Source organism: Salvelinus fontinalis, chromosome 13 (assembly GCF_029448725.1).
Source record: "Salvelinus fontinalis isolate EN_2023a chromosome 13, ASM2944872v1, whole genome shotgun sequence".
Taxonomy (NCBI): domain Eukaryota; kingdom Metazoa; phylum Chordata; class Actinopteri; order Salmoniformes; family Salmonidae; genus Salvelinus; species Salvelinus fontinalis.
The window spans coordinates 15,179,217-15,206,947 of NC_074677.1; the positions used below are offsets into that span (position 1 = coordinate 15,179,217).

General features: G+C 41.0%; 1 protein-coding gene across 1 annotated transcript; it reads left to right on the plus strand.

The window, feature by feature from the left end:
• LOC129868148 (transforming growth factor beta activator LRRC32-like) lies at positions 1–9,474 on the plus strand. Its single transcript, XM_055941839.1, has 3 exons — positions 1–305; positions 1,410–1,506; positions 4,784–9,474. The coding sequence occupies exons 2-3, from the start codon at positions 1,414–1,416 to the stop codon at positions 6,704–6,706; spliced, it is 2,016 nt and encodes a 671-aa protein (XP_055797814.1). The 5' UTR covers positions 1–305; positions 1,410–1,413; the 3' UTR covers positions 6,707–9,474.
• Positions 9,475–27,731: the final 18,257 nt, after the last annotated feature.

A 27,731-nucleotide genomic window follows, 5' to 3' on the forward strand; every position in this document is an offset into this window, starting at 1 on the left:
TAAAGAGAGAGAGGGAGGAAGGATACGAGAGTGAGAAATTAGTGTGATATGGGAGGAAGTACAGAGAAAATGGTCTTCCAAATCCCATATAAGGTATTTCCCAAAAAGAAGGGAAGGGGGAAAAACAACAATGATGCAGGATATTCTCACAGGATGTGATAGCCCGGGACCAGCGCTAAGAGGTGCGGGGTAGAGTCTGCTGTGTGTGAGAGTGTGTAGGAGTGTGTCACTGAGGATGTGAGAGTACCACAGCAGCAGCAGCATGAGCAGAAGATTCTGCATGGGAAAGTAACCATTTCGAAGAGGTAAACACCTATGGACGACTTTGGATAATATCTCATTATGATGTGCGTGGTTCCTGCTGCTTGCTGATTAGGGTGAATGTTAAGAATGTATTGGAAAATGGTAGAATGGTCCTCAGCTGTACAACAGAGGGAAGAGGAGAGGAGAACGATACACTTAGCAGTGGAGGTTGTGGAGTAGGGGAAGGAATGTTCTATGTAAACGTGTAAAGAAGATAATGAGAAAAGAGGTGGATGGGTGTATAGATTAATACATGAGAGCAAATGTGTGAAATGTTTTTGTACTTGCTGGGTAGGAGTGTTATGTTCTCGTGGGCTATTGTGGAGTCTTGGGGGAGAGTATCATTCACTGAGAATTCAGAGGGTATTTTCCTATGTTAACTGAGTGATGTGGACAGCATTGTGTTCAGGGCAAAGAAAAGTCATTCAATAAAAGTCTTGATTTTTGCTGTAGGTACAGTGTGACACAGAAATATCTATTAATTTCTACTATTTGTGGTGAGACAATAAAGATGCATGATATGCAATGTCAGCTCTTCAGCTCTAAGAACCAAAACAAGTCCTGGTTGTTGGTTAAAGACTATCTTTGTTCCTATAGTAATTAACCTTTTAGATCTCGGCTTGAGTGATCAGTGGGAGTTTCCTTTTGCGTCACTTAAAACTAAAAACAAGCCTGAGAGGAACAAGTACTAAACATAGTAGCATGGTAGCATGTTGTAAGTGTCCACTGCAATTACACTTATTAAGCAAACCAATCTGTCTCTTACTCTCATTCTTTGTAATATTGTTTAGTATTCCATATTCTCATGTAGGGTCATATTGTGATTGATGAAGTTTGCAAATGTTATTGGCGGTCAGTGGACACCAGAGACATTGAGGTAACTAACCAACAAAATCATCCTCATGATTTAAGAAATAATCACAATTTAAGCCTTGCATGTGCGGACCTACCCAAATGAACCAAGACATGCATGGTTAAGCTCAGTCATGAATTCTTAGTAGCAGCGATATGACGTTGCAAGTGGAATAAATGACAGGTCTCAGTTCATATCATAAACCCATCAGTGTGTTTCCTGCACTCATGTGTGCTCTCTCTCTGTGTCACAGCACCATGGCAGCCTACCTCTGGCTGGTCCTGGCCATCGTCAGTGATGTTGCAGCATCCTTGGTACGTCCCCCACGCCAGCTCTCCCCCTGCCAAGTGGTAAGTGAGTTGATGCATCAAAAGGCTTTTGGAATGTTTTCATAGTATACTAGTATGCCAACTAGAAGTATTTCAACTATGTGTAAAATATGTAACTGCCATGTAATAATACATTTATTTGTAATGCACTTTTTTTGCAACGTTTTAAACTATGTGCAATAAAATAAATAAGTATTCTGGGCCACTTATTTTATGGGAATTTCATTTAAAGTGAGACCCCTGATTTTAGTAACATAGAGGGGAGGAATAGTGTTGATAATTGCTGATAACTGATATTTCTGTAATCGGTTTTGATAGTGTTTCCTATGTTTTATTGTCGTTTTGATTTTGACCAAGAATAGTTTAGTATTATTATATCTATATTTTACTATAGCATTTGCAAAACTGCACTTTTAGCGTATCCACTGGGCACACACTTGTTGAATTAACGTTGTTTCCACTTAATTTCAAGGACTTTACGTTGATCCAACGTGGAATAGATGTTGAATTGACGTCTGTGTGCAGTGGCTAGTGTGTACCTTGATGTTGTTATCTGAGAGTTTTGGCAGTTTTCTCACAAACCTCTCATGTATTGTATATCCAAAGTACAGTATATCAGGTACTTTCGAATTGTCCAGGGGCATAGAATGTTTCTATTGGAGTCTTGTGATATTAAACCAATCCTTTTTGTTATTCTAGCCATGCTGCTTCCTTACACTCTGAACCGCAGATAACAGAACCTACAGTTTGACCACATAACCCATGAGTAGTCACACCTACACTGTTTCATTTTGAGATGGAGAAGAATAAGTAGATGTGCCCAGGCAAGATAAAAGCAAGCTATAGTCTTAGAGGAGGCACGTGTGCCATTACCTCACAACTCTGCACTGTGATTGTGATGTCTCAAATCACTTGCAGACAGTACAGTGTATTCAACTATAATCGTCCAAGCACTTACATTAATGTGGGTGTTTAGACATAGCTGGACTTAATGTCAGACTCTTCTTGGCATCTTGGGTATACTGACTGACTTCCTCTGCCTGTTGTTGTGTTGACAAATGTGTAATCTCGGTCTAGCTCCGTATTTGGATGAAGCATCTCTATGTCCACAGCCAAACGGATCAAATTAACGAGCTGAAAGCCTCAGGGCTGCTTTCTGTAGGGGGAATGTTTCCTCTCTCAGGTACTATCAATCTGGACCTGATGTTACACAGTGTCCTTTGTTAGTCCTTTACTAAAAGAAGGTCAGGCATTGCTTTCTGTCAATAGAACAGCCCTTTGGTGTTTTCCTTCTCTCCTTATTCCATCATTTGCGGAGATCAGCCAGGTCACACCAGATCCACTTCACTTTTGTCCATGTCCCGAGGACATCAGGAGATGCCTTTATACCGTCCACTAGGGCCAACGTGAGCGCCTATTACCATCTACTAGGCTCGCGGCTTGCTAGGGTGGTGTGGATGGGGATAGAGGGACTTGAACCGCAAACTATGGCTCCAAGGATTGCGGGTTCAATCCAAAGTGCTAGGCACTCGTTTACATTTTTTTCTGTTTTAACCCTACTTTGATCGGCTATGAAAAGCCAACTGAAAATTATCCATGATTATTATTTGACCATGCTTGTCACTTATGAACATTTTTGAACATCTTGGCATAGTTCTGTTATAATCTCCACCCGGCACAGCCAGAAGAGGACTGGCCACCCCTCATAGCCTGGTTCCTCTCTAGGTTTCTTCCTAGGTTTTGGCCTTTCTAGGGAGTTTTTCCTAGCCACCGTGCTTCTACACCTGCATTCTAGCTGTTTGGGGTTTTAGGCTGGGTCTCTGTACAGCACTTCGAGATATTAGCTGATGTACGAAGGGCTATATAAAATAAACTTGATTGATTGATTGACTTTAACCCTTAACTTAACCAATCGGAATTGATGCCTAAAATTAACGCTGAGTTGTTTCTATTTGAACCCTATCCCAAACCTTAACCCTTAACTTAACCAATCGGAATTAATGCCGAAACTTAACTGTCAAGTTTGACATTTATCCCCCCTGGACAAACGTTGAATGCTGAAGTCAGACCGTGAGATCTTGTTGGCAAAGACATAAGAAAACAATATCTGATATGAAATTCCTATTGCTGTAGTCCTGGGAATGTATCGCATTCCTGACTACTGACGGGAAAACTGTATAAACAGGCAGGATGATTTGGAACTGGGCAGGAAATTGCCTCTTTAGACTGCAAGAACTGATATCAGTGTGCCAGTTTGAATGAAATACATTAGAGGGAGATGGTGTTTTCATTTTTTGAGGCAGTGTCCAGAATAAGAATTAGAATCAGAATCACCTTTATTCGCCAAGTACATTTACACATACTTTTACTTGGTGATATGGTGCTACTAGTCATAGACAATATTTAGAGACAGAATACAGACTATGGAGTTTAAACAAAGTTTGCATACATTATATACAACTAGATAGTGAGCATAGAGCTGTAAGAAAATGAACAGTGGATATACAAATATACAGTGGGTATACAGTTGATATGCAGTGGATGTACAAATGTACAGTATCAGTATGAATATATCTAAATGCAGTCAATTGTTTGTGCATTCGCTTTAGTTTATGGAAACAAACTTGGTGCTTTACAGATGTGCTGTACACACCTCACTTTCTTTCTCTTTCTATAACAGTATTACATTCTGTTATAACATCTTTAGATCCTATGACAATATACAGTATGACAGTATGTGATTTGCAAGTTCTTTTAAATGCATATGAAGTTATTAATCAAAAACATATGTGAACACTTGTTCATAAAAGCCAGAAGAAATCTTTCAGAAAAGCTTGTCTTTTAGAAATAAAACTAAAACTAAGGAATGCTTACTGCTGACTTCAAAACCACAAGTATGCCAAGAACCTAAATCCACTTTGTTTTATGTGAGTGTGTGTGCGTGTTTTTTTAATGTGTTGTATTTAGAGAGGGCTCATGCCATATGGTTTCAATTACCAGCCACACTGATAAGTGAATAGTTGAATGTTTAAAATAAATATGGAAAAATACTTTGTCCACCAGGCGTTCTGAAAATCCCGAGGTAATAAGAGCTTGTTTTATGAGGTGAAATCCCCACAAGCCTCACAGTCTTCCAGACTGCCAAGAACACAGATACAATGGCCAGTAAAACAACTCTCTGGTCTGTTTGGTCTGTGATAGTGTAAAGTGTCAAGGTGACTTGTGGTCTTCTGGGAGTGTACAGTGGCGCTGTGAAGGTCAAAGCTCATGTAGTTATCTTTCCTTGTTCTGTCCACAGGTCCAGAATGACGTGTACTGCAACGATCTGAACCTGAGGACCGTTCCAGCCAAGCTTCCTCATGGCATTCAAAAGCTCGACCTTTCTCGTAACATTCTACAAAACCTTACTCAAGAAGTTCTTGCAATCTACACCACCGTTCATCATCTGAACCTCCATTCCAACAAGATCCAGTTCATCCAGCCAGGTCTGTTCAAAGACATGTACAATCTGCAAGTACTGGACCTCTCCAGTAATTACTTGGATGTTTTTGCTGTTTCGAAAACCAGCATTGGGCCTCTTACGGCTGTGGAGAGGCTTGACCTCTCAGGCAATGGCCTGTACACGGGGATGACCGACTTTTTTCTCAGTGAAGCCCCAGCACTAATGAACCTTTCTCTGAATGGCAACAGTATCACCAAAGTTGGCAAGGAGACCTTTTGCGGATCTTTGGCCTTAAGAAACATTGACCTTCACAACAACGTCATCTTAGAGATTGAGGACGGAGCATTTGACTCGTTGCTCCATCTGTCCGAGCTTGATTTGTCCATTAACTCTATCACTTGCATCACTGACTTTAATCTTTCCAAACTCAAGGTGCTGAACCTCAGTAAGAACAGCATGGAGTGCTTCCAAACCACAGATTCAGACCTAGAGTACGAGCTCCTCTACCTCGACCTGAGGGAAAACAATATCCACTACTTCCCCGTTCTCCCCAGAAGGAACAAGCTCATGTACCTGGATTTGTCCAGCAACCGCCTGATGAGTATCAATACCACAGGAACAGCCGATGAGCTCGAGCACCTCAGAGACACGTTCGTACCTCACACGCAGTCAGGTGGAATGAGCAGACACCAGGACTTCTCAAGGCTCAAGTACCTCAACATGAGCTACAACCAGATAAAGAGCATACCGACGTCTTTCTTCTGCAGCATGGTGTCCCTTGTGCATCTTAACATAAGTAATAACTGTATCGGGGCCTTTTCTATAGACCAGGAGAGCCCTCTAAACTCTCTGAAGAACCTGGACCTGAGTTACAATGCCCTACAAAACCTCTCATTTGGGGAGAACACCCTACGGTCACTGCAGGAACTCTTCTTACAAGGGAACTTCCTCACCATAATGGACTCTGGAACGTTCCAAAGACTGCCCAGCATCAGAGGCCTTCACCTCCAGCAGAACTACCTGAAAGTCTGCCCTTCACAGCGAAAATCACACCAGACAGACCACAACTCCCAGGATCCTCCAGGCTGTGTCTCCTTTACATCAATACCAAGCCTGCACTTGTTGTACCTTTCTGGAAACAATCTTGAGGTTCTGCCACCATATGCCTTCAATGGCACCCCACTCAGGTTGCTGGACTTGTCCCTAAACCCAGGCTTGGACATTCACCAGAATGCTTTCTCTAGTCTGGAGACCTCCCTAACTAATCTCTCACTGAGAGAAAACCACATCCCAGAATTGAACACGGACCTTTCCATGCTAAGTAGTCTCAAATTTGTGGACCTATCCACCAACAAGCTGACCACTCTCCCCCTTTGGAACAAGGAGTCCTCCATCGAGTCCCTGAACCTGCAGAACAACAACCTGGTGACCCTGGAGTACAACACAGTCCTGGTCCTGGAGCGGACGCTCAAAACCCTCTATATGGGCTCGAACCCTCTCAGTTGCTGCAGCAACCCCCGCTTCCTCAACATGCTCCAGCACTCTGATGTGGTCATCCCGGACATCGCGACAGTAACCTGCCAGTACACAGAGAACTCGGAGCCAGTGGAGGTGAATGTTGGGAGTGTGACGCAAGAGCAGTGTCAGAAGCTGGACAGTAAGAGCGTGAGCATTATCGTCATCGTGGTGACAGCTTTGGTGCTGATCGCGGTGCTGGTGGTGCTCTCCAAGGTGTGCCACCCCAAAAGGCGCAAGCTCAACATCAGCTTCAGGGCCTAAAGAAGGTGTCCTGTGATTGAGGACAAAGAGATGCTGGACATGTCTCCTCGCAGAGACTACTAGGCTGAGAGAACCAGCGCCTGTTGGTGCCTTTCAATATGAAGTGTGCACTATTTCCTAATTTTATTTCAATTTTGGAGGGAATGTGTTGAGTTCTGGAACATGGGAGCCAAGTCTTGAAGGAAATGGCTCCATTAGATATTTCAGCTCACCTGTGAAGTTAAAGAAAAATACACAAAAACAACTACCACAACAATAGGACTTTATTGGAGAGAGGGAAACTACGTCAATGACAGTACAGATTTGATCAACCAGGTAGCACAGTGACTCATTTGGGGTCAGATTGGTGACATGTTGTGGCTTATAGAAGTTGCACAAATTGAAAGTGTTCTATTCTTTTCTTCTTCAAGTTAATAACATACAGTTATGTGAAACACAAGAGGGTGAATGTGGTCTCTTTTTATATCATTATCATGTGCACATACAGTATATAGAAATGTAGCCATTTCCACCTGGGAAAAAGATTGAATGACTGCACAGGGTCAGCTGATATGCATTAGATTTGCTGGTCCAAACCTATGGCCATACACCAACACCTCTCTTTCTCAATGCAGTAGTTTGCACTTTAATTGTATTGTATTTGTAGATTTATTTTATTATTATTAACCTGCTTTTGACTAAGGTATTTTCGTTATATAGACTAAATGACACTAATGGTGGAGAGCATAATGCAAACATGCCCATCAGTGCCATGTAATGTCAGAGTGGAGAGCTCTCTTCAATTAATCTCAATATCAGCACATCATTATGAAACCACAGGGTGTGAAGGTCATGACTGCAGTTCTTTAGAATAGATGACTGTGACACTACTTTAGTATTCAATCAGTGTTTTGTAGAATTTACAGATCCTATTTGTGGGACATGAATAGGATGTACTGTATAGACGTGAATCATTCCTCCTCCTGTGGGTAATTCCTATAGGAGAAATTGCAGTTAATATTAATTTCGTAGCTGTATTTTTGTATTTTTCACTGGTAGAGATAGGGGTGTTATGGGGGAACCAAAACAGGATTGAAGCAATAACTCCAAAGGAAGTAGTACTGTCGGAACACCGACAGAAAATAATGTAGCTTGTTTTCACAGCTTGTAGGGCACTGCAGATACCTTTCCTGTTATTGATAAACTCACTCTTGCAAAAGCCCATACTAAATAATATTTTGCAATTTCACAATGCTGGGTGTCCCTTGCTACGGGCATTAGTCAAAAAAAAAATAATCCCCAGAAATCCTCTCTGGTTGCTACCATACATAGAGAGGCTGTCAAGTCAAATTACCGGTTTGATAAGTTAAATGATACAGTGGATTAGTGAGGCTTTAACAGAAAGGAGGACTTGTTTTGTTTTACTGAAACAAAAGCCTTGTTTAAAGCATTCTAATCTGGCCCTTGGCTCGAGGTTTTCTCCCAATGTCGGTTGAATGACAGAGCAGAGTGAGAGGAGCAAACATCAACCCCACGCTTTCTTCACAGGGAATTTGGATAGGCTTGGTCCCTTAATCATCGTTGCAGTGAACTCATGCCAGACTGAAATCCTTGACTGCGTAACATTCAGGTTTTTCCACCAGCATCTCCATGATCAACTTCATATCAATCAAAATCACGTAATTGCACGGATTTGAGACAATCAATGTCATTTTGAAGAAAGATTGCTTTGTTATTCACAGGGAAGCTATCCATGTTGCATTTGTTGTCGCAGAGATCTTGGCCTCTTTATCGGCGTAGGCCTAGCCCACAAGACCAATCATGAACACTAGAGATTCCCCAGACTAGAATTGTCCTAAGCCTTATGCAAATGGAACACTTGCCCCAACAGGTCAGTGATGTAACACTGCAAAGTAACAAAGCAGTGACAAAGTGACAACCAAGGACAGACCAAACTGTGTAGAGAGTTCATTGCATGATGTGTTTGCTTTCTGCCTTTTACATAGGGCATTGTTGCATAAGTACTGAAATCATTATTATAGTGTATTTCTAAGTTTGATGTGATAGAAGGAAGGATATGGTTCTTTACTTATTGTCTTGTTAATGGTAGGACTATTTTAAACAAGAAAAACAAGCCAAGGGAAATACTTGGTGAGGGAAATATGACCTGAATCATATTTATAGATATTTGTTCCAGAGATAGCACTACAAGAAGAGTTATATCCTGTTTCTCACTGTTCATGCAGTCCCAGTATCGCATATGGGGTAACCCTCTTGCTGCTTTTGCCCGCTCACATGACTGAACTTCAAGTGAAACCGTCAAAGGTCAAACTAATGTATATGACAAAAGAAGTAATCTGCTGCTTGAAGTGACATCCACCACAGACAACAGTCAGTGATCAACATTTTACATAAATTGACAATAATATAATGTCATGAAAATCTTAAGCCACACGTGTGTGTAGCGAAACGCTAGACTGGCGGTTCAGTTTGGATGCTATGCTTATACAGGCTATCAAAGATACGGCTGTGTATGTTTCGCTTAATAAAGAAAGGATATTAGCATAAATGGAGAATGGTTATGATGGTGTTTTGTCACTTTCATGACAATGTTACATACAGTTTAATGCAATGTTAAATTGAAGTTGCACCCTTGCTTCTGTTTTATCTATCCACTTTTACATGTACAGCATATGAAGGATATTACAATGGATCTATTTTGAACTACTGTAAAAATATATATTTATATTGTTTTGTATTTTCTTAAGTAAATGATCTGTGAAACAGAATCTGTTGTCTTTGTTTTCAATATGAGCTTCAGGAGCTATTCAACTAACCGGGATCATGTTCATTTGACACTAAATGGAAAAAAACAAACAGAAAAAAAAAATCCCAATTGTAAAACATTGCCTGTTGCATGTCCTAATGAACATGACCCAGGTAACTCATTTTCCTGAAGCAGATAAGATTGGGGCATTAAATGTAATCCTGCCATGGTTCTGGGAAGATGCTTAATAATAGAACTTACGCTCTAGCAAGTAAAATGTTCTCTGATTGGTCTCCCTGGGCACAGATAGCACAGTGTATTACTATTCTCCACCAAGAACACTGCTGTATCATCTCTTTCATTTTCACTTAAGGGACTGAGATTTTCTGAGATGGCAGCCATACAGCAGCTCCCTCTGACCTCTCATAACAGGATGCAGGCTCACAGGAAAGACCTCAGGACACAGATATATAAACTGACAACTTATTGGATGCAGGCTGACGCTGCAGGTCAGGCCGGAAAGACCGGCATTTCCAAATGGACCGACCACTATAGATCTGTTGTGCTGTTTTGTTTTGGGTTGCTTCATTCTTTTGATGTGTTCTTATTAAACCCTCACTGTGGTTTACTGTGGTTTTAAGCCTGGTGAAAAGATGTGGTGCAAGATTCCATTTCTAATAGTGTGTTTAGAGCCTGTCATGATCAAAAGCGATCATGATTACCCAGCAACACCAGGGGTGTGTGTGTGTTAAAAATGCACCACTGTCTCTGAGGTATTTGTGAAACAATGCAAGTGTTCATGGATGTGACATGCACAGGGATCATCCCAGTAACATTATCCTCTTTTATCCTAAACCCCAAATGAGCACTGTGCACAACTTATTTTGTGCATTCTCTCAAAGCCTAAGGTGAATGTTGAACTTTAGACCCTACACTTTGAATTAAAATAAATTCAGCCCACTCTTATGTTAGATTTTGGAGGTAAATTCCAAACTGTTGGCCAGTGAAAGGTACAAAGAAACAAAAGTGGTTCTTATATATGGTCATACTTTATTTGGATAGTCTAGATTTTCCATCTGTAGATGCTCTACAGATGGTCATACAATCAACAAACTATCTGTTGATAAGCAACTGCTTGCTAAGGTAACAGTTAGGGTTAGGGTTAGAATAAGGGTTAGGGTAAGGGTTAGTAGATAATTGAAATGTTACTGTTATTCTGTAGAGCATGTACCAATGGACTACCTAAATAAAGTGTTACCTTATTTATTGGGTTACCTGTACTCTACCATTACCTCAACAATAACCATTTGATAATTTATTTAAACTACACCTTTCTTTCAACATGAGCACTACAAGGACTTGACAGCTCTATGTCTGATTGGGGCTAAGTAGTGTGTTTAGGCGAACACAAACTGTTGAAGTCCCGGAGTCCCTAAAGAAGCTAATGGGGCAACCACTTACCACTAGAGTAGAAAGCAGGGTAAGTGTTCTATGTTATTATTCACATGGGCCCGATCCAAAGGGCCCCTGTGGATTGCACTACAGGGCCACTTTTATAGACTGGTGCCATAGAAACATGTGTGTGTGTGAGGCCTAGGTAGGCTCACCATCAGACTAATGAGGGCCTCCTCCCCTCGGCCCTCGGGGCCTGTGACTCATAGGCCCCCCATGAGTAGGACAGGCAATTAAGTCATTTACTGTCTGAGCAAGCATTTGGTACAGGAAGCTATCAGAGGGAGCAGCAGTATTTGATGTTGGAAGGAAAATGCCTGTACATCTGTGTCACGGATGGAGTTAGTGGTGTAAAGTACCGAAGTAAAAATACTTTAAAGTTCTAATTAAGTTGTTTTTGGAGTATCTGTACTTTACTATTTATATTTTTGACAACTTTTACTCCACTACATTCCTAAAGAAAATAATGTACTTTTTACTCCATACATTTTCCCTGACACCCAAAAGTACTCGTTACATTTGAAATGCTTAGCAGGTCAGGAAAATGGTCCAATTCACGCACTTATCAAGAGAACATTCCTGGTCATCGCTACTGCCTCTGATCTGGCGGACTCACTAAACACAAATGCTTCATTTGTAAATGATGTCTGAGTTTGCTTAATATTAAGAATTTGAAATGGTTTATATTTGTGATACTTTTAGCAATTACATTTACTTTTGATACTTAAGTATATTTAAAACCAAATACTTTTAGACTTTTACTGAAGTAGTACTTTACTGGGGGACTTTCACTCTTACTTGCAACATTTTCTATTAAGGTATCTTTACTTTTAAGTATGACATTTGCATACTTTTTCCACAACTGGGAGTTAGGACCCCGCAGTCGATGACCAAAATGATTCACATATTAGTGAGGGTGTTAAAAATATTGAAGCCACACTAAAGCTTTCACTTTCTGCCAAGTGACCCCAAATGTATAAGTAATGGTGAGTGTGTATAGATCAGATGTAAATAGTGCCTTGATTCAGATGTTACTCATAAGTCAGATGTAATGTCTCACGATAGTTCCAGTTTTGTGGTCTTGAATAATGCTTTCCTTAACAGTACTGTACTGTTTCAAGAACAGCAGAGAGAGGTGGGTGGATAATGTTATGCTGCAAAGCAGACAATTAATTTCTCAAACACAATAGCTCATTTTACATCTATGCTGCTCTAGTAAATACCATGTCATTATCTGCCCAGCAAATACCAGGATTCCGGGGTTTTTCCTATCCAACCTAAACAATGTGAGGAATGCCAGTGAAATGTCAACACACGGGGATTTGATGGCATATTGGTGGACTTCTATGTTTCTTACAAACAGACAATCTACATCCTAGCCCGCTTCAGAATCCAAAATCTGATAGGCAGGAAGATCCAAACAACCATTCCAGACTCTATTTATTGGTATATGGGAAAATTGTGTCTTCCGTTCACCCAATGTGACATTCCCAATTCCCTCTGCTGTGTAGCTGTTCCACCATGGGAACTTAACTCTGTTATGTAGCCAACAATCACCACTCTGTACGTGCATCTCACACTCCAACCCTTCATCAGAAAGACCTCGGGTGAATCTTAAAAGTCCTTTCTCAATTCCTTACGTCCATGATTCCTTGTCTTCCTTATTAAAACACAATCTCCTTCATTGCATTTTGAGGAGAAGGTCGAAGAGTCAAGGAATCCAAAACAGGAATCGAGGAAAGACTTTTGAATTTCACCCCTTTGCTTGATGACCATTGGAGGTCTGTCGTAGAGTTGAAGTTCTTACTACTCTCTGGTATTGGTGGTGGAATTGGACTGCTATCCTCAGATGTTAGCCATGTTCCTGGCACCAATACAAATTGCTGCCACACTCCATAGCTTTTTTATATTTTAATAATATCCAAAACGCTTAAAGGATAAAGACTTCTTAGAGAGCACTCAAAACCAGAGAGACATTTGACAAGTGCCTTAAATCAAGTCCTGTACTGTTGTTGCAGCTTGTACCTACAAAGCTCGTGCTCCTCCAATGCTGGAACTAACGTAAAAGGCTGACAACTTCCTCTGAGTAACCCAAAGCTAAATCACACCCATTCAAGAGCTAGTCCAGACAATAATGTCAGATGGATGTTATTCTTGTCAGCCAATTCAGAGTACAGTGAACTCTCATACTATGAGATAACCATAGGATTGTATTTGGCTTGTGTAAATTTAGGTTTACTTCTTTGTGCAATGTGTCAAAGTAAGGCTTTTATGTGTCCGGTGAGGGAGTGAGACATTGGCCCAGGCCTCAACCCCACTATGTCCCTCATGGTCGAGCTCATCCAGCTGACATTATTTACGACCCTGCGAAGGTCTCTTATCGTTTAAAGACCCACAGTCCACAGAGCAATTTTTTTTTTTTTTTTTACAGACAAATTATTAAGATGTGTGGTCCAAAGACATGAATCAAATCAAATCAAATTTAATGGTCATATACACATGGTTAGCAGATGTTATTGCGAGTGTAGTGAAATGCTTGTGCTTCTTGTTCTGACAGTGCAGCAATATCTAACAAGTAATATCTAACAATTCCACAACAAATACCTAATACACACAAATCTAAGTAAAGGAATGGAATAAGAATATATAAATATATGAATGAGCAATGTCAGAGCGCATAGGCTAAGATGCAATAGATAGTATAGAATACAGTATATACATACGAGATGAGTAAACATTATTAAAGTGACTAGTGTTCCATTTATTAAAGTGGCCAATGATTTCAAGTCCGTATGTAGCAGCAGCCTCTCTGTGCTAGTGATGGCTGTTTAACAGTCTGATGACCTTGAGATAGAAGTTGTTTTTCTGTCCTAGCTTTGATGCACCTGTACTGACCTCGCCTTCTGGATGGTAGTGGGGTGAACAGGCAGTGGCTCGGGTGGTTGTTGTCCTTGACGATCTTTTTGGCCTTCCTGTGATATCGGGTGTTGTAGGTGTCCTGGAGGGCAGGTAGTTTGCCCCCGGTGATGCGTTGTGCAGACCGCACCACCCTCTGGAGAGCCTTGTGGTTGAGGGTGGTGCAGTTGCCGCACCAGGTGGTGATACAGACCGACAGGATGCTCTCAACTGTACATCTGTAAAAGTTTGTGAGTGTTTTAGTTGACAAGGCAAATTTCTTCAGCCTCCTGAGGTTGAAGAGGTGCTGTTACGCCTTCTTCACCACACTGTCTGTGTGGGTGGACCATTTCAGTTTGTCAGTGATGTGTTCGCCGAGGAACTTAAAACATTCCACCTTCTCCACTGCTGTCCTGTCGATGTGGATGGGGGGGGTGTTCCCTCTGTTTCCTGAAGTCCACGATCATCGCCTTTGTTTTGTTGACGTTGAGTGAGAGGTTATTTTCCTGACACCACACTCCGAGAGCCCTCACCTCCTCCCTGTAGAAGAACATCAGTCAAGTTTTTTTTAAACAACTGTTTCATTTTGGCGGCAAACCAACAGCTAACAAATGCGTTCCCTGGCAGATGAAAGTATTAGCCATTCGTGATCATGGCTTGATCCCTATTAATTTACAGTGTCTGTTCTGTTTTTCTCCCAGAGGCATTTGATATACTGTGAGAGATGAGGGAAAAATAGGCCCCTATATGGTTGACTCTCTAAATTCTATTCAAATGACACTGTGTTACAAAAAAGGTCCCCAGCAGGTCAGGATGTAAGCCGCCTCATTGTTTTCCTAAACTCAAAACTCATATTAGTTGATATTTAATAAAGCAGAGAGAATGTCTTGTGTTTTGCAATTCCATGAATTCAACATTTCCCTTGATAACGGAGGGAAAGGAAATCAAATCGGCCAGACTAAAACTCGCAGTACAAAACTCCCCTCAGGCTCAAGTTCTCTCACTTGTTTTCCTGGATTTAAAAAAGTGGGTCCACTCTGGCCCACTCTATGTTTGCCAGTTCAAATACACAGTGAGGCAGAGGCTCAGTAGCAGTGTGAGCTCCCCCTCCAACGCCTCTCTCAAAGATAGCAACCCCTTCTCGTGCCCCAGACAAGTTGACCCTATTCCATGTTTGACCCTAAAGCAAAACTCTCTCCAGACAAAACAACATGGGGCCCCAGGATATTGTTTTTGTTTACTGGGTGAATCTTGGGAAGCTGAAAGAACATGAAAGCCAAGGCGGCAGGGTCATCTTTCTGTTTGTTGCTTCATACGGAGGTGTTTACATGGCCAAGGGTTGTTCATTACTGGTCCCCAAGACCTCCATGCGTGTGAATTAGTTACCCTAAATTTGTTGTTTATCCCTCAAAAACCGCTGTCATGAGACTGTGAAAACTCTGTCTGCATCCTCAAACAACTTTAGTGCTAGAGAACAGAGGCCGGACAGACATTGTGGTTTGTGGCTACTTTCTGTGGAGAGCAAAGAGGTTTATCACTCCTTAACATTTGTTTTATTCCTCTTTCATCCCAAACAGATGTCCTATGTGTCATCATGCCACAGCCAACCCACACTAATTTGTCTAGAACAGTATTTATTTTAAGCTATGCACTTTATTAAATGCATCATTTTTTAAAACATTAATGGATAACTTTCAGATCACAGTTCGAAAAGTACTTTGAATTACATTTTATTTTAATGTTTGGAAAAGTCACCATCTATAATTTCCACAACAGATTTTAAATTATCTAACCATTTGAAAACTAATATTGCCTACTTTTGATAGGCTTTAGGAATGAGGTCTATTTTTGAATTACTGGCTTAAAACCTCAAATTCAAAACAAATTACTAAAGATATTTATTTTCATGAAATCACAAGTGAAATATACCAAACCACAGCTTAGCTTGTTGTTAATCCACCTATCCTGTCAGATTTTGAAAATATGCTTTACAGCGAAAGCAATCCAAGCGTTTGTGAGTTTATCGATCACTAGACAAAACGTTACGAACAGCTAGCAGCAATGTAGATTGGTCACGAAAGTCAGAAAAGCAATAAAGTTAATCGCTTACCTTTGATGATCTTTGGATGTTTGCACTCACGAGACTCCCAGTTACACAATAAATGTTCCTTTTGTTCGATAAATATTATTTTTATATCCAAAAACCTCCATTTGGTTGGTGCGTTATGTTCAGAAATCAACAGGCTCGAGCGGTCATAAAGGGCAGACGAAAATACCAAATAGTATCCGTAAAGTTCATAGAAACATGTCAAACATTTTTTATAATCAATCCTCAGGTTGTTTTTAACATAAATAATCAATAATATTTCAACCGGACGGTAAACTATTCAATAAAAGAGATAAAGAAAATGTCGAGCTACAACTTTTGCGCGCATGAACTAATCGAAGGACATTCAGCTATCCACTGAAGCGTTTTGATAAATCTCGCTCATTTTTCAGAATAAAAGCTTGAAACTATGTCTAAAGACTGTTCACACCCCGTGGAAGACATTAGAAAAGGAATCTGGTTGATATCCCTTTAAATGGAGGAAAGGCAGGCAACGGAACAGGGATTTTTCAAAATAAGAGACACTTCCGGGTTGGATTTCCTCAGTTTTTCGACTGCAAAATCAGTTCTGTTATACTCACAGACAATATTTTGACAGTTTTGGAAACTTTAGAGTGTTTTCTATCCTAATCTGTCAATTATATGCATATTCTAGCATCTGGGCCTGAGAAATAGGCAGCTTACATTGGGAACGTTATTTTTTCCAAACATACAAATTCTGCCCCCTAGCTTCAAGAGGTTTAATTAATTAAACTGAAAGTGGAGGAAAATTCGGTATATTCATAAATTCTACCAGTTAATAGGCACTGACAATTGCTGGAGGACTTCAGCTATTTTTAACTGTTTTATGTGTTGAAACAAAAACAAGCTCAATTCCAATGTTCTTAGTAGATAAAGGAAACCCTCCATAACCATCAAAATTACATTGATCAAGTCTACGGCTAGAGATGATTAGGGACTCCCTTGAACCAACATTTCAGTGGACACTTTCCAAATCTCAGTCTTAGGCTTCTGTTATAGTTCTTTCCTTTGTCCTGTACATTTTTTATAGATGAACCAGTTCTTCTGTGCTCCCATCTCCCCCTACACTACAGTAAGGCCTCATGCAAGAGTGCCGTTAGCCGGATAACAAGCACAAGTGGAATCAATTAGAGACTTGCCACAGCAGCCTGATTTATTTTTCTTCCATGACATGACCTCCCCAGGGCTGCACTCAGACAGACAGACAGACAGACAATAGAGGGCCCTTTCTCCTAGCCTCCCCTTAAGATGAACACAAATTCCTCAGGACCCTCTGTTTTGACAGGTGTCCAGCGCTAAAGCCTGTGCTAAAACTTAATCTTGCTCTTATGTTCACGGCTAATATAAAAAGGGGATGTCACACACACATAGACTTTTCGCCCACTCGCCGCCACCATTCTTAGAAGGCATTCTGGTATTTGCAGAACTCAGTCCCTTGTTTTGACTGTCTTACAGTAAGTACAGCCAACGATCTATGCTCGACTGTTGGCTTGCCAATTGAAATATTCCCCACAATTCCGATTCGTTTTAATGTCTCTCAGGGTTTGCACTCTTGAATGTCATTCTCTTGGCTAGCTTTGGAGAAAGAGAGGAGAACAGAAGACCAGATGACACCCCAGCTCAACAGAATTAAGCAATGTTTAATTAAATGCTACAGGAGAGCGTTATCATGGATGGAGTATTAAAGGCCCAAGGCCAGAGCAGAAGAATTGTTTCTCGTCCCTCATATGGAACAGACATAGCCCCGCCGCAGGGGATCCATTACTGTAACTACACGTGGAGTGGTCAGCTGTTGCATAAGGAGAGAGCAAACTCCACAAACAACCCATGGCTCAGATTCCTTTTCCATCTGTCTGAGACATCTTGGGAGTGGGAGGGTTCTGAGCATTATTTAAAAGGCCCTCCACTGCTCCTTTCACACTGGTACTGGACCTATGAATAAAGTGATGGTTTCCCTTTCACAATATGATTGACTCTCTCATTGAGTGCTTAAGATAGACAAAAAAATCTAATCAATACGTCATCTATGCTTATTATGTTATATCTATGTAACTCAAATACATTTTTGTTGAAGTGAATTAAATAGCCTAGGGCTATGTATTGAAATTCTCCTCATGGTCTGTAAAAGTATGTACCAAAAACTCTATTTGAGGCTCACACGTGTACCAAGTGCACAACACTCACGCCTTGTTTTCCTGTTCCTTTACCAGACAGATGTTGTTGGCAATTCCATGCTACCCCGCCTAAAGGCATCATTTCCTTTAACGCAGATTTCCTGTCTTGCTTTTTTGACCACTCCTGCAGTATTTTGACTTGTTTATGACACAGTCAGAGATAAGAGCGGAGTACAGGAGATGCTTGCAGTTTCTTAACTGGAAGCACACCTCAGTCACTTTCCTCTTTGGCCGTTACTCAAGTAGTGTTGAATCACTGAACACTGGTCATCACTGAGTCACGGGAGAGAGCCGTGTTTATGTCAAACTGCACCCCCCCTCTATACAGGGACGGACTGGGACAAGAAATCATTCCGGGCAGTTCTAACACACCAGACCCTTTTTTCTCCCCTCAAGACCCCATTATTAGCCAAGTAATAATATTTCTGCACTAAAGATGGACCAGTCCCCCTGGCATTTGCCAGAATTGCTCTATGGCCAGTCCGTCTCTGCCTCTATACCCAACTTAAGGATGAGCGGCCCACTGAACAAAACTTGTTTCTAATAATACAAGTTACTTTCAAATAGTGAGCTCCACCTCCTTATAAAAGTCCTTTATATAAATTTGTTTTAGACTTAGTAACGACCTGTTAACAAACTGTCCAGACAAGTAATAAACTATTCCCTGAAGAGGGGACCTGGTCTCCATGGGACGCAAGGAAATTCCAAAACCACGTCAAAGTTGATATTTTTGTGGCCAACTGTGTTTACAAAAGGGAAGTATGAAATACCAAGACTATACGGCAGGGATCATCAACTAGAGTCAGTCACGGGCCAATTTTGTCTTTAGGGGATGGTCGGGGGGCCGGAACATAATTACAAATAATTTGTAGACTGGAAATTGACAGCAAGAAACCCAAACAGATATGTTTGACTTAAACAATAATTTCAAACCTTGTATACGATCACGTCTCTCTATTATGCCTAGGAATACTTGGAAACAGATTCCTTAAATTAATATCACTTGGAGCTTATTTCCGGGTGTCTTTACAGTCTTTTATGTCCAACAATAAAAATTAAAACATATTTTGCTCAAACTTTGGGGGCCAAATAAAACCACCAAGTTCGGCCGTAGGCTGCCAGTTGAGGAAACCTGGTATACGGACTGTAGCTAACCACTCACAGAGTATATAAATAATGATGTGATTTATGAATAAAAAAACACCAGATTGTTTGATTTTGCTATTGAAAATCCAACAATCCCATGTTATAGAGACGTAGACACGCCTTTCCAGCTTTCCCCCCTGAAACTGTTCACCGAAGTCAGTCTGGGTATGAAACTTTAATTATGATCATACTTTGCATCTGTTTAGATTTAGAGGAGCAATATGTTGGTGACTCACTTCTCAAAGTGGTATTTGTTCCATTATCCCCAACAGCCTATTTAGCCATAAAACTTGTACAAGGTTAAACGACCCAAGGTAACTCTGTTAAGAGACGCTTTACGAAGTTTAGTTGCAAATTGTTTACCTTAAATCTTTCCTGAATGGTTCATATACATGTATAATATAAAATGAATCAATTAATGAAACCTTCGTTTTTTATTTTTTTAATCCAAAACACACAACTACACCACACCAGTCAACAGACTCCCATTTAGAAAGACACACAGAAGTATCCAGGGTCAATGCCCTGCTCAAAGGCATTTCGACAGATCTCCCACAAGGCCAAAAATGGGGAGCCACACCCTCGAAGATCCCCCCCACAGTTCCCCAATAGCTGCCCCTCAACTATTTTTATACTTTTATCTTCGACCATCATTCGATCATCATCTCCCGCCCGGCAAATAAACTCCAACTCCAATCCCACTTAGTTTTAGGATGTGCCCCTTTCTGTCCATAGAGGTAATTTCTAGACAATATTTTTTCCATTTTATGGGACCCCTTTTGGTGCAAGAGCACCCACCTACAGAGGAAAAAGTTCTGTATAGCGTCTTTAAGAAAGACTTGTGGATTATGGACGATTTTGATTAGTCCCGTTTCTTCCAAAAAGCGACTATTAAATGAAATCCTCATAGGCTGTGTGATTTGGCAAAAGATTTAGTTTATTTAGCAGGCATCACTTTCCTAACCCTGGTAAATGACTATAAAACGAACTGCAAACAATGAAAAGACCCACCCTGGTTTTCACAACACCTCAAAGTGAACAAGCCAAATGTTTGTAATGGTGTTGTGTTTTTCATGCAAACAACTGATTTATCAAGGAAACTGAGCAGCATTAGGTTTGATTCCATTGTCCTGAGTCTTTTTGTTTGTGTTCTGTTCTCATGTCCACCCTCCCATCCCGATGTTTGAATACAGACATGAGACACAACAGCTGTCCCCTAGTAACTATAGTCTCAAAGATGCAGGGGTTTCATTTTTTCAGATGGAGTTTAGAATAAAACACTTAATCTTAGTTATACAAGTAAAATAGTGTTTTCAGTGAGCGGGGACAGAGGTTACACCATACCCTTGACCTCTCCCATGCTCCTCAGAGATAAATGGGGTGAGGATGGGGTGAGAAGTGGTGGAATAAGGGGTGAGTATGGGAGCAGTGTGATAGAATGCTATGAGGAGAACTAGGATTGCACTGTGAGAATAATGTGAATCTGTATATGCCAAGCCAACCTTATGAGGGAGCAGAGAGACAGACACAGCCAAAGCTTAGCACACATGCACTTTCCTGACGTGAAACAGACTGGTGGTGGACCGAGTCATCATCAGTCATGGACTCAGAACCTTCTCCCAGTCACGTACTCGTAAGTATACTCATATGCACGCGCACGCACGCACAAGCACACACACACCTGATCAGGACCACTTTGTCCTCTATGGTTGCCTAGCTCACAGAGCTGTGATGTGTGTATTTCTTCCTCGTCCTCCCCCAGGTCTGGAGACCAGACCTCTCAGGAAAAGAGACCTACAGTAACAGAACCCAACCACCCAGATAGGCTGTGAAAAGGGGTACTACTTACCATTTCATTATCATCGGCTGCTTCACAAATGGCACCCAATTCCCTATGTAGTGCACTTCTTTTGACCTGGGCTCATAGGGCTCTGGTCAAAAGAAGTGCACCATATAGGGAATAGGGTGCCATTTGAGATGCAGTAATTATCTCCCCCTATAGAAACCTATTAACTTTTCACCAGAACTCGTATTCTATCTCCTTTACTGTATTATGATGACTTGGAGCTGTAAACGGGAAACAGATGCTGTCCTGCTCCATGAAACAATTTGGCAAGGACAATTAATACCAAATAGGGCGGACAACTGACCGACTGAAGATAAGTAGGTCCATAGCAAAATGTTGCCTAACATGGTTACGAAAACAAAGGTTCAGCAAAAGGGAGCTTTTTTTCCCTTCATTTTGCGATGGGGATCTTAGCGGGTGACAGCTTGTAAGAAGTGCATAATCGCTTTTCTGAAGGTAGCCCAGTGCCTGTCAGTTAATGCTGGAAATTAAGCTTGTAATCCATGGAGTTCAGCAACGCCAACAATTGCTTTGCGGTTACAAGCGAAAACTACATTTGGTCTGCTTGAGACCATGAACCTTTACATTGCTGCACTGGCTGATTACATTTACTAGAGAACAAGACCATGTCTCAACAAATTGAGCTAGACATCCTTTTGTTTCACAGTCATTCGAGCCAGGAAAAAACATAATTAGTTTTTTTTTTAAATGGCCCTCAGAGCTGCGCTCCACAGCTCTTTAGTGATCTAGGAGGGCCCCTGGTCAGAGATGAGAGTTTATGGAGGGCAGAATTTCTAAAGTTTGCATATGTCAGACAGAGTTTGTGTCCCAAATGACACCCTATTTCCTATTGACCAGGGCCCATAACGCAAATTAAACCTACGTAGTGCACTACTCTTGACAAGGGCCCATAGGGCTCTAATCAAAAGTAGTGCACTGTGTAGGTAATATGGTGCTATTTGGGATGGAGACAGAGCCTTGTTTTCTCTCCAGGATGACCAATACATTTCCTGTTCTGAAGAATGTTACAGAAGTTTCCCATGAAGTCCTTTTGAGAGTTTTAACTGGTTTCATTTATTTTATTTTTATTTCACCTTTATTTAACCAGGTAGGCTAGTTGAGAACAAGTTCTCATTTGCAACTGCGACCTGGCCAAGATAAAGCATAGCAGTGTGAACAGACAACAACACGGAGTTACACGGTAGCTACATATCTTGAGCCAGCCATTGCTGGTTAGTGTGCACCATTAACCCATTCTGACAAGAGTGTCAATGATCCTGAGAATGTACATGAGGATTACGATGCCTGTTTAAAGCCAGACTCAGTAAGTCTCATTTACGATTATGAAATATCAACCTGTCAGGGCAACAAAACAAACCCAGGCAAGACATAACGTAAACAAACCCAAAATGTACAAGTGGAGTCAGCTATGAACGTTACAGAATTCAAATGTAATTCTATATAATTTACATAGACAAGTTCAACAATATAGGTAATCTACTGCGGTGCAAGGGTAGCGCCCTTATCGGCTTGTGCTCTTGCAGTGGAAACACCTGCATGGAAAAGTAGACCCTCAGCAACTATAGGTTTGAATAAATTTGACATCAAATGGTTGCAATAGTAAACTCCATATCTAAGAGAAAACAATTAGCCAGCTAGCAACTTCAGCAAAGTTCACAAGTGCATGAACGTTTATTTGGCTGTAGGCTAATCACCCACCAGTAGGCAATGCACGTGCAAACAATGTGTGTGTGGATCTAAATGGATGTGGACAAGTCATGGAGAGTAGTGTAGCTAACGATAGCCAGATTTAGCGATTTAGAGAGAGTTTGTGAGCAGCACTGGATAGCTGGATAGTGTTTACATTGGCAGCTGACAGAACAAGGTTTGAATCCCACCTTGGAATCGGCCATCTTGGATCTGCCTAGACATGGTGCAGGATTGTGGTAGGTTGGTTAGGCAGCTCAGATAGGGTGAGTAGCAGTAAGAGACCAAATAGTTGGGGCCCTACTGTATCCTCCCTTTAGCAGGTGTCCATAAGTCCTTGGACATAAGGGAGAGAGAAATGTAACATTAAAACCAAAGACACGTGGTTAACTCCTTTTCACATACAGTCAGGGTTCCCACCGGATGTTGGTGTGTTCAGGGTTTCACGACTAGTGCCAGTCTAATTTGAAAAGAAACAAAAAAATGTAAAGATGCACTATGCAGAAATCACTCTGGCATTTCCTGGTTGCTAAAATTAGGCAATAGTTTGCCTAATTTCCCTTTAAGTGACAAAACAAGCAAGTATAGTGTAGACAATCATTGTACTATGTAAACCGCTGTGAAATATATTTTCCATAACCCACAATATTGTATTTTCAGCTGTTTGAAGCTTGTGTACAAAACCGAAAGTAATAGATGCAAAAACAAAACGTAAGAATGTGAAGCATAGAAATAGCACACATAGAACAGATCTACCACTTCTTAGACTTGCTTTCAATGCAAATGACATGACTATAACACATATTTCTATCTGCATTTGGTTGGGTTGGCCAAAGTTACATATTGGCGCTTTAAGACCTAATAAAGCCTTCATAAACCCTTTATAAATCAAATTTCAAATAAAATTTGTATAAGGCCTATACATTTGCATACTGCAAATGTTATGCAGTATGCGAGATAGCTGGCCTTACTCAAACACTTAAAAGACTGTAAAAGAAGGACTGCGGTAAAAACTAAGCTTAAACACGTTAGCCAATTAGCTAACCAATCAGAATGCGCAGCTGAACACTGTATACTGGAAAAACTTGGTTTGTTATTTGAACTAAAAACCAATCTTTGTTAAACATAAATACTAAACTTGTTTCTGCATGGATTCCGTGACGCCGTTAGCTTTTAACAGCTGGGACTGCCATCAAGCTAAGGAAGTTAGTCCCAGATTAGTTTTTCAATGGAGCCCTCTTTGTCTGGATAAGTAAATTAACGGTTCTCGTGCTGTAGGAGCTGTATCTACTACGCTTTGTTTCGGGACAAACTGGATCACTCAGAGTTCCAATGTGACAATTATTTTCTTGCTGAGGATTGTAGGCTTGAGGTGGCTTCCTTGATCACGAAGGTAGCCAGCCTACATAAGAAACTGGGGAAAACGCAGAGTGGAATGTTTACCTTTTCTACGCCGGTGGCTGGACGGTGTTCGCACATGTTGGATGTCTCTCGGTCTTGTCGTTATCCGACTGGCCGGTGTTGCCCGGAGTTCATTCGCCAGGGGAGCCATCTCCTGCGTCTCCTCCACCATCTGATAGTGGAGTCGAAGGAGCACAGCAAGAGGAGCATGGCAATCAACAATGGTCAAATGTCACGAGCCGTGGAATCCGAAGACAGCGGCCTCCCGCAAAGCAGTCTACACTCACAAAGAGAGGCCCGGAGCAGATACAATCAACGAATAGTTTCGCCCCCTGGAGCCTGATCTTCCTGCACCTTCGTCGCTGTGTGTACTTGTGTCTGCGGCCGCTCTGCCTACTCCTTCCTCTACGATTTCGAAGTTGGCAACCTTCAGTCCCTGCTCTGGATCAAGTGGTGCTTCTCCATCTGTCGGAGGCCTGCAACATCCTGTGAAGCGTGGGAGTGGGCGGATTTCATTGTCCTTCTCTCCAGCCGTGATTTTGGGAGGCTCCATGGTAAGAAATGTGACTATTCCTGGTGCAAAAACAATGTCCTATCCCGGAGCTCAAGTAAATAACATTACTAAGCTGCTCCAGAATGTACTACGCCAGGATATGGACATCGATTCTATCGTAGTCCATGTGGGTTTTAATGACAGAATGAAGGGTTGAACAGTTGAAACTGGATTTCAAAGAGCTGATTGACTCTCTGCTAGACACTAATAAAATACCCATCATATCTGGCCCTGTGCCCTCTATGAATCGTGGTATTGAACGCTTAAGCAGGATTCTTTCTCTTCACAACTGGCTACGTGATTATTGCAGCTCAATGGGTGGAACTTTTGTTGACAATTTCGATACCTTTTGGAAACAAAACACGTTTTATAAGGAGGATGGGATCCAACCAAATCATTTGGGTTCCTGGATCCTTTCACAGCATTATAAGGCTGTGTTGAGACAATGACTTATCAATGACCCAAGTCCACCTCAGGTAATCCCTACCACTGTGTCGCTGAGTCATCATAATGCTTTTAGCAAATGTACATTATACCAGGGGAATTGGTAGACACAATGTAAGTAACCTAATTTATGTCCCTCTAACTGCCCTGAATAACTCTGAATGATCCTACAGCTATTGTATGCAGCAATCGTGTCTATGAACCAGATTTATGCTGTTATGCAGTGTGCCCTAGTAGGAAGTCCACTGTGTGCAGCTTATCCTGCACTAACAAAAATAACATGACAAATACAGTTGAAGTCGGAAGTTTACATATACCTTAGCCAAATACCTTTAAACTCAGTTTCACAATTCCTGACATTTAATCCATGTAAAAATTCCCTGTCTTAGGTCAGTTAGGATCACCACTCTATATTAAAAATGTGAAATGTCAGAATAATAGTAGAGAGAATGATTTATTTCCGCTTTCATTTCTTTCATCACATTCCCAGTGGATCAGACGTTTACATACACTCAATTAGTATTTGGTAGCATTGCCTTTAAATTGTTTAACTTGGGTCAAACGCTTCAGGTAGCCAACCACAAGCTTCCGACAATAAGTTGGGTGAATTTTGGCCCATTCCTCCTGACAGAGCTGGTGTAACTGAGTCAGGTTTGTAGGCTTCCTTGCTCGCACACGCTTTTTCAGTTCTGCCTACAAATTGTCTATAGGATTGAGGTCAGGGCTTTGTCTTTGTTGTCCTTAAGTCATTTTGCCACAACATTGGAAGTATGCTTAGGGTCATTGTCCATTTGGAAGACCCATTTGCGACCAAGCTTTAACTTCCTGACTGATATCTTGAGATGTTGCTTCAATATATCCACATAATTTTCCATCCTCATAATGCCATCTATTTTGTGAAGTGCACCAGTCCCTCCTGCAGCAAAGCACCCCCACAACATGATACTACCACCCCTGTGCTTCACGGTTGGGATGGGTGTTCTTCAGCTTGCAAGCCTCCCCTTTTTCCTCCAAACATAACGATGGTCATTATGGCCAAACAGTTCTATTTTTGTTTCATCAGACCAGAGGACATTTCTCCAAAAAGTATGATCTTCGTCCCCATGTGCAGTTGCAAACCATAGTCTGGCTTTTTTATGGCGGTTTTGGACCAGTGGCTTCTTCCTTGCTGAGCGGCCTTTCAAGTTATGTCGATATAGGACTCGTTTTTACTGTGGATATAGATACATTTGTACCTGTTTCCTCCAGCATCTTCACAAGGTCCTTTGCTGTTTTTCTGGTATAGATTTGCACTTTTCGCACCAAAGTACGTTCATCTCTAGGAGACAGAATGAGTCTTCTTCCTGAGTGGTATGACGGCTGTGTGGTTCCATGGTGTTTATACTTGCGTACTATTGTTTGTACAGATGAACGTGGTACCTTCAGTCATTTGGAAATTGCTCCCAAGGATGAACCAGACTTGTGGAGGTCTACAAATTTTTTTCTGAGGTCTTTGCTGATTTCTTTTGATTTTCCAATGAGGTCAAGCAAAGAGGCACTGAATTTGAAGGTAGGCCTTGAATACATCCACTGGTACACCTCCAATTGACTCAAATTATGTCAATTAGCCAATCAGAAGTTTCTAAAGCCATGACATAATTTTCTGAAATTTTCCAAGCTATTTAAAGGCACAGTCAACTTAGTGTATGTAAACTTCTGACCCACTGGAATTGTGATACAGTGAATTATAAGTTAAATAATTTGTCTGTAAACAATTGTTGGAAAAATTACATGTGTCATGCACAAAGTAGATGTCCTAACTGATTTGCCAAAACTATAGTTTGTTAACAAGAAATTTGTGGAGGAGTTGAAAAACAAGTTAATGACTCCAACCTAAGTGTATGTAAACTTCTGACTTCAACTGTATCTACTTACGCAAAGCTTCCCAGTAAAGCAATGAAATCAAGCAACCATGCCAGAAAAGTGACCAAAATATAGCCCACGTTAACATATGTAGCGTATGAAACAAGGTTCATGGCCAGTAACAGATGACATTCATATTCTATCTCTGAAACTCACTTAGACAATACTGTTGATGATACAGTGGTAGCAATACAAACTTATAAAATGTACAGAAAATACAGAAATGCCAGTGGTGGAGGTGTTGATATTTATATTCAGAATCACATTCCTGTAAAGATTAGAGAGGATCTCATGTTAAATACTGCTGAAGTAATATGGCTACAGTGATCACAATATAGTAGCCATATCTAGGAAAACCAAAGTTCCAAAGGCTGTGCCTAATATAGTGTATAAGAGGTCATACAATAAGTTTTGTAGTGATTCCTGTTGTTGTTGATGTAAAGAATATGTGTTGGTCCGTGGTGTGTAATGAGGAGCAAAGAGACGTTGCACTTGACACATTTATGAAATTGCTTATCCCAGTTACTAATAAGCATGCACCCATTAAGAAAATGACAAAAAATTGTTAAATCATTCTGGATGAATGAGGAATTGAAAAATTTTATGGTTTAAAGGGATGAGGCAAAAGGAA